General features: G+C 40.5%; 1 protein-coding gene across 1 annotated transcript in view; it reads right to left on the bottom strand.

Moving 5' to 3' along the window:
• Window positions 1–4622: 4622 nt before the first annotated feature.
• The window catches only part of F5 (coagulation factor V), a 423639-nt gene continuing 412232 nt past the window's right edge, over window positions 4623–16029 (bottom strand). The window contains exon 26 of the mRNA XM_053706505.1: window positions 4623–5123. Within this exon, the coding sequence (XP_053562480.1) occupies window positions 4980–5123 (144 nt within the window). The 3' untranslated portion in view covers window positions 4623–4979. The remainder of the gene's footprint in view (window positions 5124–16029) is intronic.

Below are 16029 nucleotides of genomic sequence, written 5' to 3'. Positions count from 1 at the left end.
GCTGGCCGTCTCACCTCCATGCTGGGACTTCTCCGGCAACCAGAACCACAGACTTCAAAGCTGAGGATCTCAGGAGTGCGGGAGCGCCGTGCAGGTCTCTGTCTAGAAGATGGAGGAGACTCCACAGGAACAGCACCTCCAGTCATAACCCCTCTCCATGGCTGCATTACAAATCCTGCACAATATCTACTCCATATACATAGTAAATCCGCACTCAGCCACCGCTGTCTGCTTCTGTCAGAACAAATTGTCGCCAAACACCCAGGACCACCCCTTTTTATAACCCCGTCTGAAGCTCCACCCACCGACGTCCTACTTCCTCCTGAGGTCAAAGGCCCCTTCATCTAAGCTTTGTGATGCCTTCAGGGCCGACTTTCTGCTAATGCTAAAGTTTCATGGTTCAGATAGAGCATGCAATTTTTATACAATTTTGTAATGTTACTTCTATGATCTTAATTTCTTTATTCTCCTTTGTTGAACTGCATACCTAGTTAGGCTCAGGAGCAGCAATGCACTACTGGGAGCTAGCGGCTGACTCGTGGCTGCACATATATGCCTCTTGTCATTGCCTCGCCCCATGTGGTCATCTAGCTCCCAGTAGTGTATTGCTGTTCTTTCAACAATGGATACCAAAGGAAAGAAGCAAGTTTGACAACAGAAGAGAATTGGAAAGCTGTTTAAAACAGTATGATCTATTTAAGTAATGAAAGAAAATGTTTTCATTTCATGTCCCTTTAAGCTACTAACTGTCTTATTTTCATGAGAAGATTAATACTTTCTTACGGCTAGATTTAGAGTTCTGCGGCCAAAGGGGTGCATTAGCTATGCATGTATTTTTTCCCCCGCACCTTTTAAATACCGCTGGTATTTAGAGTTCACAGAGGGGCTGCGTTAGGCTCCAAAAAGGGAGCGTAGAGCATAATTTACCGCCACTGCAACTCTCAATACCAGCGGTGCTTACGGACGCGGCCAGCTTCAAAAACTTGCTCGTTCACGATTCCCCCATAGGAAACAATGGGGCCGTTTGAGCTGAAAAAAAACCTAACACCTGCAAAAAAGCAGCGTTCAGCTCCTAACGCAGCCCCATTGTTTCCTATTCCTAAGTCTGCACCTAACACCCTAACATGTACCCCGAGTCTAAACACCCCTAACCTTACACTTATTAAACCCTAATCTGCCGACCCCGCTATCGCTGACCCCTGCATATTATTTTTAACCCCTAATCTGCCGCTCCGTACACCACCGCACCCTACGTTATCCCTATAAACCCCTAATCTGCTGGCCCTAACCCCTGCTGACCCCTATATTATATTTATTACCCCCTAATCTGACCCCCCCCAACGTCGCCGCTACCTACCTACAATTATTAACCCCTAATCTGCCGACTGGACCTCACCGCTACTATAATAAATGTATTAACCCCTAAAGCTAAGTCTAACCCTAACACCCCCCTAAGTTAAATATAATTTTTATCTAACGAAATAAAATAAATCTTATTAAATAAATTATTCCTATTTAAAGCTAAATACTTACCTGTAAAATAAACCCTAATATAGCTACAATATAAATAATAATTATATTGTAGCTATTTTAGGATTAATATTTATTTTACAGGCAACTTTTTATTTATTTTAACCAGGTACAATAGCTATTAAATAGTTAATAACTATTTAATAGCTACCTAGTTAAAATAATTACAAAATTACCTGTAAAATAAATCATAACCTAAGTTACAATTAAACCTAACACTACACTATCAATAAATTAATTAAATAAACTACCTACAATTACCTACAATTATATCAACTAAACTAAATTACAAAAAAAACCAAACACTAAATTACAAAAACAAACAAACACTAAATTACAAAAAATAAAAAAAGATTACAAGAATTTTAAACTAATTACACCTACTCTAAGCCCCCTAAAAAAATAACAAAGCCCCCCAAAATAATAAAATTCCCTACCCTATTCTAAAATAAAAATTGTAAAGCTCTTTTACCTTACCAGCCCTTAAAAGGGCCTTTTTTGCGGGGCATGCCCCAAAGAATTCTGCTCTTTTGCCTGTAAAAAAAAACATACAATACCCCCCCCAACATTACAACCCACCACCCACATACCCCTAATCTAACCCAAACCCCCCTTAAATAAACCTAACACTACCCCCCTGAAGATCTTCCTACCTTGAGTTGTCTTCACTCAGCCGAGCCGAATTCTTCATCCAATCCGGGCGATGTCTTCTTCCAGGCGGGGGCTGAAGAGGTCCATCATCCGGCTGAAGTCTTCATCCAAGCGGGGGCTGAAGAGGTCCATCATCCGGCTGAAGTCTTCATCCAAGCGGGGGCTGAAGAGGTCCATCATCCGGCTGAAGTCTTCTATCAAGCGGCATCTTCAACCTTCTTTCTTCCGGCTCCATCTTCATCCCGCCGACGCGGAACATCCTTCCTCCACGACGAACTCCTGACGAATGAAGGTTCCTTTAAGGGACGTCATCCAAGATGGTGTCCCTCGAATTCCAATTGGCTGATAGGATTCTATCAGTCAATCGGAATTAAGGTAGGAAAATTCTGATTGGCTGATTGAATCAGCCAATCAGATTCAAGTTCAATCCGATTGGCTGATTGGATCAGCCAATCAGATTGAGCTTGCATTCTATTGGCTGATCGGAACAGCCAATAGAATGCAAGCTCAATCTGATTGGCTGATTGGATCAGCCAATCGGATTGAACTTGAATCTGATTGGCTGATTCCATCAGCCAATCAGATTATTCCTACCTTAATTCTGAATGGCTGATAGAATCCTATCAGCCAATCGGAATTCGAGGGACGCCATCTTGGATGACGTCCCTTAAAGGAACCTTCATTCATCGGGAGTTCGTCATGGAGGAAGGATGTTCCGCGTCGGTGGGATGAAGATGGAGCCGGAAGAAAGAAGATTGAAGATGCCGCTTGATAGAAGACTTCAGCCGGATGATGGACCTCTTTAGCCCCCGCTTGGATGAAGACTTCAGCCGGATGATGGACCTCTTCAGCCCCCGCTTGGATGAAGACTTCAGCCGGATGATGGACCTCTTCAGCCCCCGCTTGGATGAAGAGTGACATCGCCCGGATTGGATGAAGAATTCGGCTCGGCTGAGTGAAGACGACTCAAGGTAGGAAGATCTTCAGGGGGGTAGTGTTAGGTTTATTTAAGGGGGGTTTGGGTTAGAGTAGGGGTATGTGGGTGGTGGGTTGTAATGTTGGGGGGGTATTGTATGTTTTTTTTTACAGGCAAAAGAGCAGAATTTTTTGGGGCATGCCCCGCAAAAGGCCCTTTTAAGGGCTGGTAAGGTAAAAGAGCTTTACAATTTTTATTTTAGAATAGGGTAGGGCATTTTTTTTATTTTGGGGGGCTTTGTTATTTTATTAGGGGGCTTAGAGTAGCTGTAATTAGCTTAAAATTGTAATATTTTTATGTTTGTAAAAAATTTTTTATTTTTTGTAACTTAGTTCTTTTTTTATTTTTTGTACTTTAGTTAGTGTATTTATTTGTATTTATTTGTAGGTATTTGTATTTAATTTATTTAATGATAGTGTAGTGTTAGGTTTAATTGTAACTTAGGTTAGGATTTATTTTACTGGTAATTTTGTATTTCTTTTAGCTAGGTAGTTATTAAATAGTTAATAACTATTTAATAGCTATTGTACCTAGTTAAAATAAATGCAAAGTTGCCTGTAAAATAAATATTAATCCTAAATAAGCTACAATATAATTATTATTTATATTGTAGCTATATTAGGGTTTATTTTACAGGTAAGTATTTAGCTTTAAATAGGATTAATTTATTTAATAAGATTTATTTTATTTCGTTAGATAAAAATTATATTTAACTTAGGGGGGTGTTAGGGTTAGATTTAGCTTTAGGGGTTAATACATTTATTATAGTAGCGGTGAGGTCCGGTCGGCAGATTAGGGGTTAATAATTGTAGGTAGGTAGCTGTGACGTTGGGGGGGTCAGATTAGGGGTTAATAAATATTATGTAGGTGTCGGCGGTGTTAGGGGCAGCAGATTAGGGGTACATAGGGATAATGTAGGTGGTGGCGGTGTGCGGTCGGCAGATTAGGGGTTAAAAAAATGTAATAGAGTGGCGGCGATGTGGGGGGGCCTCGGTTTAGGGGTACATAGGTAGTTTATGGGTGTTAGTGTACTTTAGAGCACAGTAGTTAAGAGCTTTATGAACCGGCGTTAGTACAGAAAGCTCTTAACTCCTGGCTTTTCTCTGCGGCTGGAGTCTTGTCGTTAGAGTTCTAACGCTCACTTCAGCCAAGACTCTAAATAGCGGCGTTAGAAAGATCCCATTGAAAAGATAGGATACGCAATTGGCGTAGGGGGATCTGCGGTATGGAAAAGTCGCGGCTGGAAAGTGAGCGTTAGACCCTTTCCTGACTGACTCTAAATACCAGCGGGCGGTAAAAAACAGCGTTAGGACCCCCTAACGCTGGTTTTGACGGCTAACGCAGAACTCTAAATCTAGGCGTTACTTTGTGGGAACTACTATAACATTATACCATTAGAACATAAATATCTTGTTATCATGATATCCTGTAATAAATAAGTAGAATTTGAACATGAAAACCAGGATACATAAAAAATTTCCTTTTATTAAATAAAATTTATTTTCTCATGTTGTAATTTTTATTTTTTAATACAAAATACATACAACTTAAAGTAAAAGGAAAACATAATAATTATTCATTCACAGCCAGTCACATGGGAATTAATATAAAGTAATGTGGTTTTTAGGAGGTAGAAGGAATATTTGGGTGGAAAATAACCGTGGTAGTATAAATAACACCCTAAAATTAAACCTAATATAAGATAACCATATCTTGCTTAATACAAAGCGGATAAGAAATAATAGCAGCTGTATCACAAATACTCTTTTATTAAGTAAATATTAACTACATTTTGCAACAGAAATTTGGAAGCGCTGTATATTTATATGTCACAACCAAAGACTTCTAATCGCATAGTGATGCTGTAATTCCAGCTTTTTGGAACAATCTTTAAGAAACGGGAAAATATTGGGGGGTTAAAAGTATTTTTGACTTGTCCTTTGCTGTCGACGTTCCCTATGAATACCTGAAAATACAAGAAAAGGATTAGTGAGATCAAGTATATAATTCAGATATGTTCATAGAGAAAAATACATCATCTGTCTTAAAGGGACATAAAAGAGCAAAACAGAAAATGCTCTAGCCAGTTGTACAAATCTGGTGAACCAATAACAAGAATGCATATGTGTGTAACTAGCAATCACCAGTTATGTCCCAGTAATAAACAAAAAAAAGTAAATTAAATTTGTGATAATTTAAGTAAAACGAGGGCTCTTCTCTATTTTTTAGTCAAATCTACCAACGGCACCTTCAATGTCTATCATTCAGCTCTCTGATCTTGTACCTTGCAATTCTCTGAGCTCCCTCTTGGCATTAGCAAATCGCCAGGACCAGAAGAATCAGAAAAAGAGTTTCAGATGGTGTCTGGGCGTATGCACAGGGGAGTGGTTTGTCGTGGGGTGGAATTTCCTGGTCTGGAGGTGTGACTAGATGTTTTGGTAGAAGTACTAAGCAGTTACAGGTTGAGTTTATTCGTGAAACCAGGACATGAATAGGTTAAGAAACACAGTAGGAGAGTATAGTGGGACAGAAATCCCATACCGTGAAAATGCTGCAAAACAGGACAGCTGGGAGATCTGCACTAATATTAAATGACAATATCTAGGTTGGCTAATTTTACTTTGTAAACTGGCAAAACAAGCCATCACTTTTTTAGTGTTAAAATATTCTTTGGGTGAAAAACTAAACTCCCTGAAAACTTATCTGCTCATTAGACCATGAAGAGACAAGAATATATAATCTAAAGCAGTGTTTTTCAACCAGTGTGCCGTGGCACACTAGTGTGCCGTGAGAGATCCTCAGGTGTGCCGTGGCAGACTGACAACAGTGCGGGGGTGTTTGTGAATGAATGTCAATATGTCATGTATAGTTTGTAGGAGGCATGGCATGACAGCACAGTACAGTGTGTGTGTATATGTGTGTATATATATATGTGTGTATGTATATATATATATATATATATATATATATATCCTTCCTGTATTAGGCTACAATGTGTGATTTTGTAAAATTTTGGGATGGTGGTGTGCCACAGGATTTTTTAATGTAAAAAAGTGTGCCAAGGCAAAAAAAAGGTTGCAAATCACTGATCTAAAGAATCGTTCAATTTATAAAAATTACATTAGCCTATTAAACAGCTTGTATCACTTTATAAAAGTACAGACGCAAAAAGAGAACCAAACGTGTCCACTTAAATGGACACTAAAGTCAAAATTAATGTTTCATGTTTCCTATAGCGCATATAATTTTAAGAAAATTTCGATTTACTTACATATTCAAACTGTGAGCAGTCTTTTTATATGCACACTTTCTGAGGTACCAGCTACTACTGAGCATGTGCAAGAGTTCACAGTAAAAACATATTAGTCTGTGATTGGCTAATGGCTGTTATATAATAACTGAAAAAAAATCTACTGTTCATTTAAAATTCAGAGCAAGTGCTGCATCATTGTATTATTATGTATTTGTTGACTATGCAATTCTATTGTACTTAATAGTTCTTCAAGAAAATCGAGTGAGGGATGGACAGAATACTGGGGTACTGCAAAATGTTCCTTTTCATAATTATTTACAATGCTGCCAACTATTTTATTACAAAGAACGTTTGTGTATTTAGGCACACTCTGTACTTTTTTAAGTTACAAATGTACACAGTTCTTTAAAGAAATATGAATCATTGAAACCTGGCTGAACTGAAAAGCTTTTGATGTTGCACAAGTGACAGTCTGAAGCGAGGCAGTGGAATCAGAAAAAGAACTGTTCCCTGAACTATTCACGTTTTATTCTTGGCAAATAAGTGTTTTTTTTTATACAAATAAAAAGGCAAAAAAATGCAAGGCCATATGTTACAAAGGGTGCTGCAATCAAATCCTTGAAACGTTTTAGAAAGTAACACAATAGACAAATGTGGAGTTTGGCACGATGTTGTACACACATAGTTCTTTTTGTGCAGAAATAATACATTTCTCAACACGTCTTAGCAGCGGGCTATCACATATAATATATATCCCACAAAGTTTGAGGTTAAGGGTGAGTTATATGAAGATAAAAAAACAAATGGTATGAATAATCAAAAAAGGGTCTATAGGAAGAAGTTCAAGCTGCAAGAATGTTGATATAATGTAATTGGCAAGCTATTGTATTGAGCATTACTGAGTATAATGGTTCCATAAGTCATTAGTTAGAGTATGTTCTCACATTGAACATATTTTAAAGTTAAATGAGCATCTATGACTGGTGCTTTCTTACCGGTATAAGAATAATCAAGATCAAGAAGGTTGCAGAAAGGGAAAAGGAAAACAAGAGAACGGAAAAGAGGAAAAAAAGGGGGGGGGGGCAAAATGTACACAGCCTCTTGGTGCTGGTGGGGTAAAAAGATTGTGAGAGAAAGAAGAGAAAATAAACCCAATATCTTCAAAATCTTATGCAGAAGACCCACAGGCACTTGGGGCCCCCCCTACTCCTCCCCACCATCGGAGGGACATCGTACTATAAAATGTGTTGCCCCTTAATGTGTCCCACATGACTTACCTACTGCAGTGTATTAAATGTAAAACTATCATGTGTTGTTCTCTAGGACATGCTCAGAAAGTCTGTTAATGTTATCTATGACTAAACACACAGCTTAATAGTTAGGTATTGAAATGCTAATTATGGCTGAGGGATTACATGAGCACAACCAGCTATTTCAGATATAAAAACCTATATCCTACCCCCAACTGGGAGATTAATCAGTGCCATTGTCTCTTGTTTACATATCCTTTCTACAACTAATATGTTTGTTATGGGCAATTGGCAAAAACAGCTGTTTGCAAACAAGTAAATACTAGAGAGTTTCATTGACTGTTGAATGTGGAAGTAGGAGGCTGCTTTCGGTATTCAGCTCTTTTTTGGAGCTGAATATCCTCTTGTGCAAGTGAAGCACACTAAGATCTGTAAATCCAGATCTTAGTGTGTTTCACTTGCAAAAGAGGATATTCGGTTCTTAAAAGAGCCTAATATCTAAAGCAGCCGAATACACATCTCTATTAAATACACTCCTTTAGGTCAAATGGGCCGTGGGAATGTGACAAAAACAGAATTTATGTTTACCTGATAAATTACTTTCTCCAACGGTGTGTCCGGTCCACGGCGTCATCCTTACTTGTGGGATATTCTCTTCCCCAACAGGAAATGGCAAAGAGCCCAGCAAAGCTGGTCACATGATCCCTCCTAGGCTCCGCCTACCCCAGTCATTCGACCGACGTTAAGGAGGAATATTTGCATAGGAGAAACCATATGATACCGTGGTGACTGTAGTTAAAGAAAATAAATTATCAGACCTGATTAAAAAACCAGGGCGGGCCGTGGACCGGACACACCGTTGGAGAAAGTAATTTATCAGGTAAACATAAATTCTGTTTTCTCCAACATAGGTGTGTCCGGTCCACGGCGTCATCCTTACTTGTGGGAACCAATACCAAAGCTTTAGGACACGGATGATGGGAGGGAGCAAATCAGGTCACCTAGATGGAAGGCACCACGGCTTGCAAAACCTTTCTCCCAAAAATAGCCTCAGAAGAAGCAAAAGTATCAAACTTGTAAAATTTGGTAAAAGTGTGCAGTGAAGACCAAGTCGCTGCCCTACATATCTGATCAACAGAAGCCTCGTTCTTGAAGGCCCATGTGGAAGCCACAGCCCTAGTGGAATGAGCTGTGATTCTTTCGGGAGGCTGCCGTCCGGCAGTCTCGTAAGCCAATCTGATGATGCTTTTAATCCAAAAAGAGAGAGAGGTAGAAGTTGCTTTTTGACCTCTCCTTTTACCGGAATAAACAACAAACAAGGAAGATGTTTGTCTAAAATTCTTTGTAGCGTCTAAATAGAATTTTAGAGCGCGAACAACATCCAAATTGTGCAACAAACGTTCCTTCTTTGAAACTGGTTTCGGGCACAGAGAAGGTACGATAATCTCCTGGTTAATGTTTTTGTTAGAAACAACTTTTGGAAGAAAACCAGGTTTAGTACGTAAAACCACCTTATCTGCATGGAACACCAGATAAGGAGGAGAACACTGCAGAGCAGATAATTCTGAAACTCTTCTAGCAGAAGAAATTGCAACCAAAAACAAAACTTTCCAAGATAATAACTTAATATCAACGGAATGTAAGGGTTCAAACGGAACCCCCTGAAGAACTGAAAGAACTAAGTTGAGACTCCAAGGAGGAGTCAAAGGTTTGTAAACAGGCTTGATTCTAACCAGAGCCTGAACAAAGGCTTGAACATCTGGCACAGCTGCCAGCTTTTTGTGAAGTAACACAGACAAGGCAGAAATCTGTCCCTTCAGGGAACTTGCAGATAATCCTTTTTCCAATCCTTCTTGAAGGAAGGATAGAATCTTAGGAATCTTAACCTTGTCCCAAGGGAATCCTTTAGATTCACACCAACAGATATATTTTTTCCAAATTTTGTGGTAAATCTTTCTAGTTACAGGCTTTCTGGCCTGAACAAGAGTATCGATAACAGAATCTGAGAACCCTCGCTTCGATAAGATCAAGCGTTCAATCTCCAAGCAGTCAGCTGGAGTGAGACCAGATTCGGATGTTCGAACGGACCTTGAACAAGAAGGTCTCGTCTCAAAGGTAGCTTCCATGGTGGAGCCGATGACATATTCACCAGATCTGCATACCAAGTCCTGCGTGGCCACGCAGGAGCTATCAATATCACCGACGCCCTCTCCTGATTGATCCTGGCTACCAGCCTGGGGATGAGAGGAAACGGCGGGAATACATAAGCTAGTTTGAAGGTCCAAGGTGCCACTAGTGCATCCACTAGAGCCGCCTTGGGATCCCTGGATCTGGACCCGTAGCAAGGAACTTTGAAGTTCTGACGAGAGGCCATCAGATCCATGTCTGGAATGCCCCACAGTTGAGTGATTTGGACAAAGATTTCCGGATGGAGTTCCCACTCCCCCGGATGCAATGTCTGACGACTCAGAAAATCCGCTTCCCAATTTTCCACTCCTGGGATGTGGATTGCAGACAGGTGGCAGGAGTGAGACTCCGCCCATTGAATGATTTTGGTCACTTCTTCCATCGCCAGGGAACTCCTTGTTCCCCCCTGATGGTTGATGTACGCAACAGTTGTCATGTTGTCTGATTGAAACCGTATGAACTTGGCCCTCGCTAGCTGAGGCCAAGCCTTGAGAGCATTGAATATCGCTCTCAGTTCCAGAATATTTATCGGTAGAAGAGATTCTTCCCGAGACCAAAGACCCTGAGCTTTCAGGGATCCCCAGACCGCGCCCCAGCCCATCAGACTGGCGTCGGTCGTGACAATGACCCACTCCGGTCTGCGGAAGGTCATCCCTTGTGACAGGTTGTCCAGGGACAGCCACCAACGGAGTGAGTCTCTGGTCCTCTGATTTACTTGTATCCTCGGAGACAAGTCTGTATAGTCCCCATTCCACTGACTGAGCATGCACAGTTGTAATGGTCTTAGATGAATGCGCGCAAAAGGAACTATGTCCATTGCCGCTACCATCAAACCTATCACTTCCATGCACTGCGCTATGGAAGGAAGAGGAACGGAATGAAGTATCCGACAAGAGTCTAGAAGTCTTGTTTTTCTGGCCTCTGTCAGAAAAATCCTCATTTCTAAGGAGTCTATTATTGTTCCCAAGAAGGGAACCCTTGTCGACGGAGATAGAGAACTCTTTTCCACGTTCACTTTCCATCCGTGAGATCTGAGAAAGGCCAGGACGATGTCCGTGTGAGCCTTTGCTTGAGGAAGGGACGACGCTTGAATCAGAATGTCGTCCAAGTAAGGTACTACAGCAATGCCCCTTGGTCTTAGCACAGCTAGAAGGGACACTAGTACCTTTGTGAAAATCCTTGGAGCAGTGGCTAATCCGAAAGGAAGCGCCACGAACTGGTAATGCTTGTCCAGGAATGCGAACCTTAGGAACCGATGATGTTCCTTGTGGATAGGAATATGTAGATACGCATCCTTTAAATCCACCGTGGTCATGAATTGACCTTCCTGGATGGAAGGAAGAATTGTTCGAATGGTTTCCATCTTGAACGATGGAACCTTGAGAAACTTGTTTAAGATCTTGAGATCTAAGATTGGTCTGAACGTTCCCTCTTTTTTGGGAACTATGAACAGATTGGAGTAGAACCCCATCCCTTGTTCTCCTAATGGAACAGGATGAATCACCCCCATTGTTAACAGGTCTTCTACACAATGTAAGAATGCCTGTCTTTTTATGTGGTCTGAAGACAACTGAGACCTGTGGAACCTCCCCCTTGGGGGAAGCCCCTTGAATTCCAGAAGATAACCTTGGGAGACTATTTCTAGTGTCCAAGGATCCAGAACATCTCTTGCCCAAGCCTGAGCGAAGAGAGAGAGTCTGCCCCCCACCAGATCCGGTCCCGGATCGGGGGCCAACATTTCATGCTGTCTTGGTAGCAGTGGCAGGTTTCTTGGCCTGCTTTCCCTTGTTCCAGCCTTGCATTGGTCTCCAAGCTTGCTTGGCTTGAGAAGTATTACCCTCTTGCTTAGAGGACGTAGCACTTTGGGCTGGTCCGTTTCTACGAAAGGGACGAAAATTAGGTTTATTTTTGGCCTTGAAAGGCCGATCCTGAGGAAGGGCATGGCCCTTACCCCCAGTGATATCAGAGATAATCTCTTTCAAGTCAGGGCCAAACAGCGTTTTCCCCTTGAAAGGAATGTTAAGTAGCTTGTTCTTGGAAGACGCATCAGCTGACCAAGATTTCAACCAAAGCGCTCTGCGCGCCACAATAGCAAACCCAGAATTCTTAGCCGCTAACCTAGCCAATTGCAAAGTGGCGTCTAGGGTGAAAGAATTAGCCAATTTGAGAGCATTGATTCTGTCCATAATCTCCTCATAAGGAGGAGAATCACTATCGACCGCCTTTACCAGCTCATCGAACCAGAAACATGCGGCTGTAGCGACAGGGACAATGCATGAAATTGGTTGTAGAAGGTAACCCTGCTGAACAAACATCTTTTTAAGTAAACCTTCTAATTTTTTATCCATAGGATCTTTGAAAGCACAACTATCTTCTATGGGTATAGTGGTGTGTTTGTTTAAAGTGGAAACCGCTCCCTCGACCTTGGGGACTGTCTGCCATAAGTCCTTTCTGGGGTCGACCATAGGAAACAATTTTTTAAATATGGGGGGAGGGACGAAAGGAATACCGGGCCTTTCCCATTCTTTATTTACAATGTCCGCCACCCGCTTGGGTATAGGAAAAGCTTCTGGGAGCCCCGGGACCTCTAGGAACTTGTCCATTTTACATAGCTTCTCTGGGATGACCAAATTGTCACAATCATCCAGAGTGGATAATACCTCCTTAAGCAGAGCGCGGAGATGTTCCAACTTAAATTTAAACGTAATCACATCAGGTTCAGCTTGTTGAGAAATGTTCCCTGAATCTGTAATTTCTCCCTCAGACAAAACCTCCCTGGCCCCATCAGACTGGTTTAGGGGCCCTTCAGAACCATTATTATCAGCGTCGTCATGCTCTTCAGTATCTAAAACAGAGCAGTCGCGCTTACGCTGATAAGTGTGCATTTTGGCTAAAATGTTTTTGACAGAATTATCCATTACAGCCGTTAATTGTTGCATAGTAAGGAGTATTGGCGCGCTAGATGTACTAGGGGCCTCCTGAGTGGGCAAGACTCGTGTAGACGAAGGAGGGAATGATGCAGTACCATGCTTACTCCCCTCACTTGAGGAATCATCTTGGGCATCATTGTCATTGTCACATAAATCACATTTATTTAAATGAGAAGGAACTCTGGCTTCCCCACATTCAGAACACAGTCTATCTGGTAGTTCAGACATGTTAAACAGGCATAAACTTGATAACAAAGTACAAAAAACGTTTTAAAATAAAACCGTTACTGTCACTTTAAATTTTAAACTGAACACACTTTATTACTGCAATTGCGAAAAAATATGAAGGAATTGTTCAAAATTCACCAAAATTTCACCACAGTGTCTTAAAGCCTTAAAAGTATTGCACACCAAATTTGGAAGCTTTAACCCTTAAAATAACGGAACCGGAGCCGTTTTTAACTTTAACCCCTTTACAGTCCCTGGTATCTGCTTTGCTGAGACCCAACCAAGCCCAAAGGGGAATACGATACCAAATGACGCCTTCAGAAAGTCTTTTCTATGTATCAGAGCTCCTCACACATGCGACTGCATGTCATGCCTCTCAAAAACAAGTGCGCAACACCGGCGCGAAAATGAGGCTCTGCCTATGATTTGGGAAAGCCCCTAAAGAGAAAGGTGTCTAAAAAAGTGCCTGCCGATATAATCTTATCAAAATACCCAGATTAAATGATTCCTCAAGGCTAAATATGTGTTAATAATGAATCGATTTAGCCCAGAAAAAGTCTACAGTCTTAATAAGCCCTTGTGAAGCCCTTATTTACAATCTTAATAAACATGGCTTACCGGATCCCATAGGGAAAATGACAGCTTCCAGCATTACATCGTCTTGTTAGAATGTGTCATACCTCAAGCAGCAAGAGACTGCTCACTGTTCCCCCAACTGAAGTTAATTCCTCTCAACAGTCCTGTGTGGAACAGCCATGGATTTTAGTAACGGTTGCTAAAATCATTTTCCTCATACAAACAGAAATCTTCATCTCTTTTCTGTTTCTGAGTAAATAGTACATACCAGCACTATTTTAAAATAACAAACTCTTGATTGAATAATAAAAACTACAGTTAAACACTAAAAAACTCTAAGCCATCTCCGTGGAGATGTTGCCAGTACAACGGCAAAGAGAATGACTAGGGTAGGCGGAGCCTAGGAGGGATCATGTGACCAGCTTTGCTGGGCTCTTTGCCATTTCCTGTTGGGGAAGAGAATATCCCACAAGTAAGGATGACGCCGTGGACCGGACACACCTATGTTGGAGAAAGTAATATACTGTAGGTTAGAGAAAATGTTCAAGGACTGCTATTGACAAATTATTTGAAGTCTCATTTGAGTTGTTGATATTAAACCAATTGTCTAGTCTCATGCCTTTCTATATGTGATATCAACATGAACATGATAGGGAATAAACAGATGTAATTAAACAAATGCACAATTAAAAGTATATTTGTACAAGGGGCAACTAGACAGCCATACAGAAAGCAATGTTTTATCTAGCTATATATAAACATAAAAAAAAACATTTGATACTACTAGTCTCCTGGAACTTTTAAATATGGAACCAAAAAGGTTTAGGGGTTCTTGCTTGTATTTAGAGCTACACAAAACCTCTAAGGTCTTTTAAATGTGTCATATAATATTTATAACATAATCTAGGGTCCAGCATACACAGACCCCATTTATTTGAAAGCACATCCTGTGGTATGTTTTGCATAAACACTCCCATTATCAATTTTTCTTTGTTCTCTTGGTATCTTTATTTGAAAAAGCAGAAATGAAAGCTTTGGAGATACCTATTTTAGGTTCAGCACCTAGGTTGTGCTTGCTGATTGGATGGCTAAATGTAGCCACCAATTAGCAAGCGCTATCCAGGGTTCTAAACCAAAAATGGTCTGGCTCCAAAGCTTTCATTCCTGCTTTTTCAAATAAAGATACCAAGAGAACAAAGAAAAATTGATAATAGGAGTAAATCAGAAAGTTGCTTAAAATTGCATGCTCTATCTGAGACATAAAAGAAAAAAATTAGGTTAAGTATTCGTTTAAGTCAGGTATTAACCCCTTAATGACCACAGCACTTTTCCATTTTCTGTCCGTTTGGGACCAAGGCTATTTTTACATTTTTGCGGTGTTTGTGCTTAGCTATAATTTTCCTCTTACTCATTTACTGTACCCACACATATTATATACCGTTTTTCTCGCCATTAAATGGACTTTCTAAAGATAACATTATTTTCATCATATCTTATAATTTACTATAAAAAAAATTATAAAATATGAGGAAAAAATGGAAAAAAACACACTTTTTTAACTTTGACCCCCAAAATCTTTTACACATCTACAACCACCAAAAAAAACCCATTCTAAACGGTTTCTAAATTTTGTCCTGAGTTTAGAAATACCCAATGTTTACATGTTCTTTGCTTTTTTTGCAAGTTATAGGTCCATAAATACAAGTAGCACTTTGCTATTTCCAAACCACTTTTTTTCAAAATTAGCGCTAGTTACATTGGAACACTAATATCTTTCAGGAATCCCTGAATATCCATTGACATGTATATATTTTTTTTTAGAAGACATCCCAAAGTATTGATCTAGGCCCATTTTGGTATATTTCTTGCCACCATTTCACCGCCAAATGCGATCAAATAAAAAAAAAATGCTAAATTTTTCACAATTTTAGGTTTCTCACTGAAATTATTTACAAACAGCTTGTGCAATTATGGCACAAATGGTTGTAAATGCTTCTCTGGGATCCCCTTTGTTCAGAAATAGCAGACATATATGACTTTGGCGTTGCTTTTTGGTAATTAGAAGGCCGCTAAATACTGCTGCACATCACACGTGTATTATGGCTAGCAGTGAAGGGGTTAATTAGGTAGTTTGTAGGGAGCTTGCAGGGTTAATTTTAGCTTTAGTGTAGAGATCAGCCTCCCACCTGACACATCACACCCCCTGATCCCTCCCAAACAGCTCCCTTCCCTCCCCCACCCCACAATTGTCCCCGCCATCTTAAGTACTGGCAGAAAGTCTGCTAGTACTAAAATAAAAGGTTTTTTTTTTTTTTTTTTAATAGCATATTTACATATGCTGCTGTGTGTGATCCCCCCTTAGCCCCCAACCTCCCTGATCCCCCCCAAAACAGCTCTCTAACCCTCCCCCTCTGCATTATTGGGGGCCATCTTGGGTACTGGCAGCTG

The sequence above is a fragment of the Bombina bombina genome, chromosome 3 (genome assembly GCF_027579735.1).
Source record: "Bombina bombina isolate aBomBom1 chromosome 3, aBomBom1.pri, whole genome shotgun sequence".
Lineage (NCBI taxonomy): Eukaryota > Metazoa > Chordata > Amphibia > Anura > Bombinatoridae > Bombina > Bombina bombina.
This window is presented reverse-complemented; position numbering and strand designations above follow the sequence as displayed.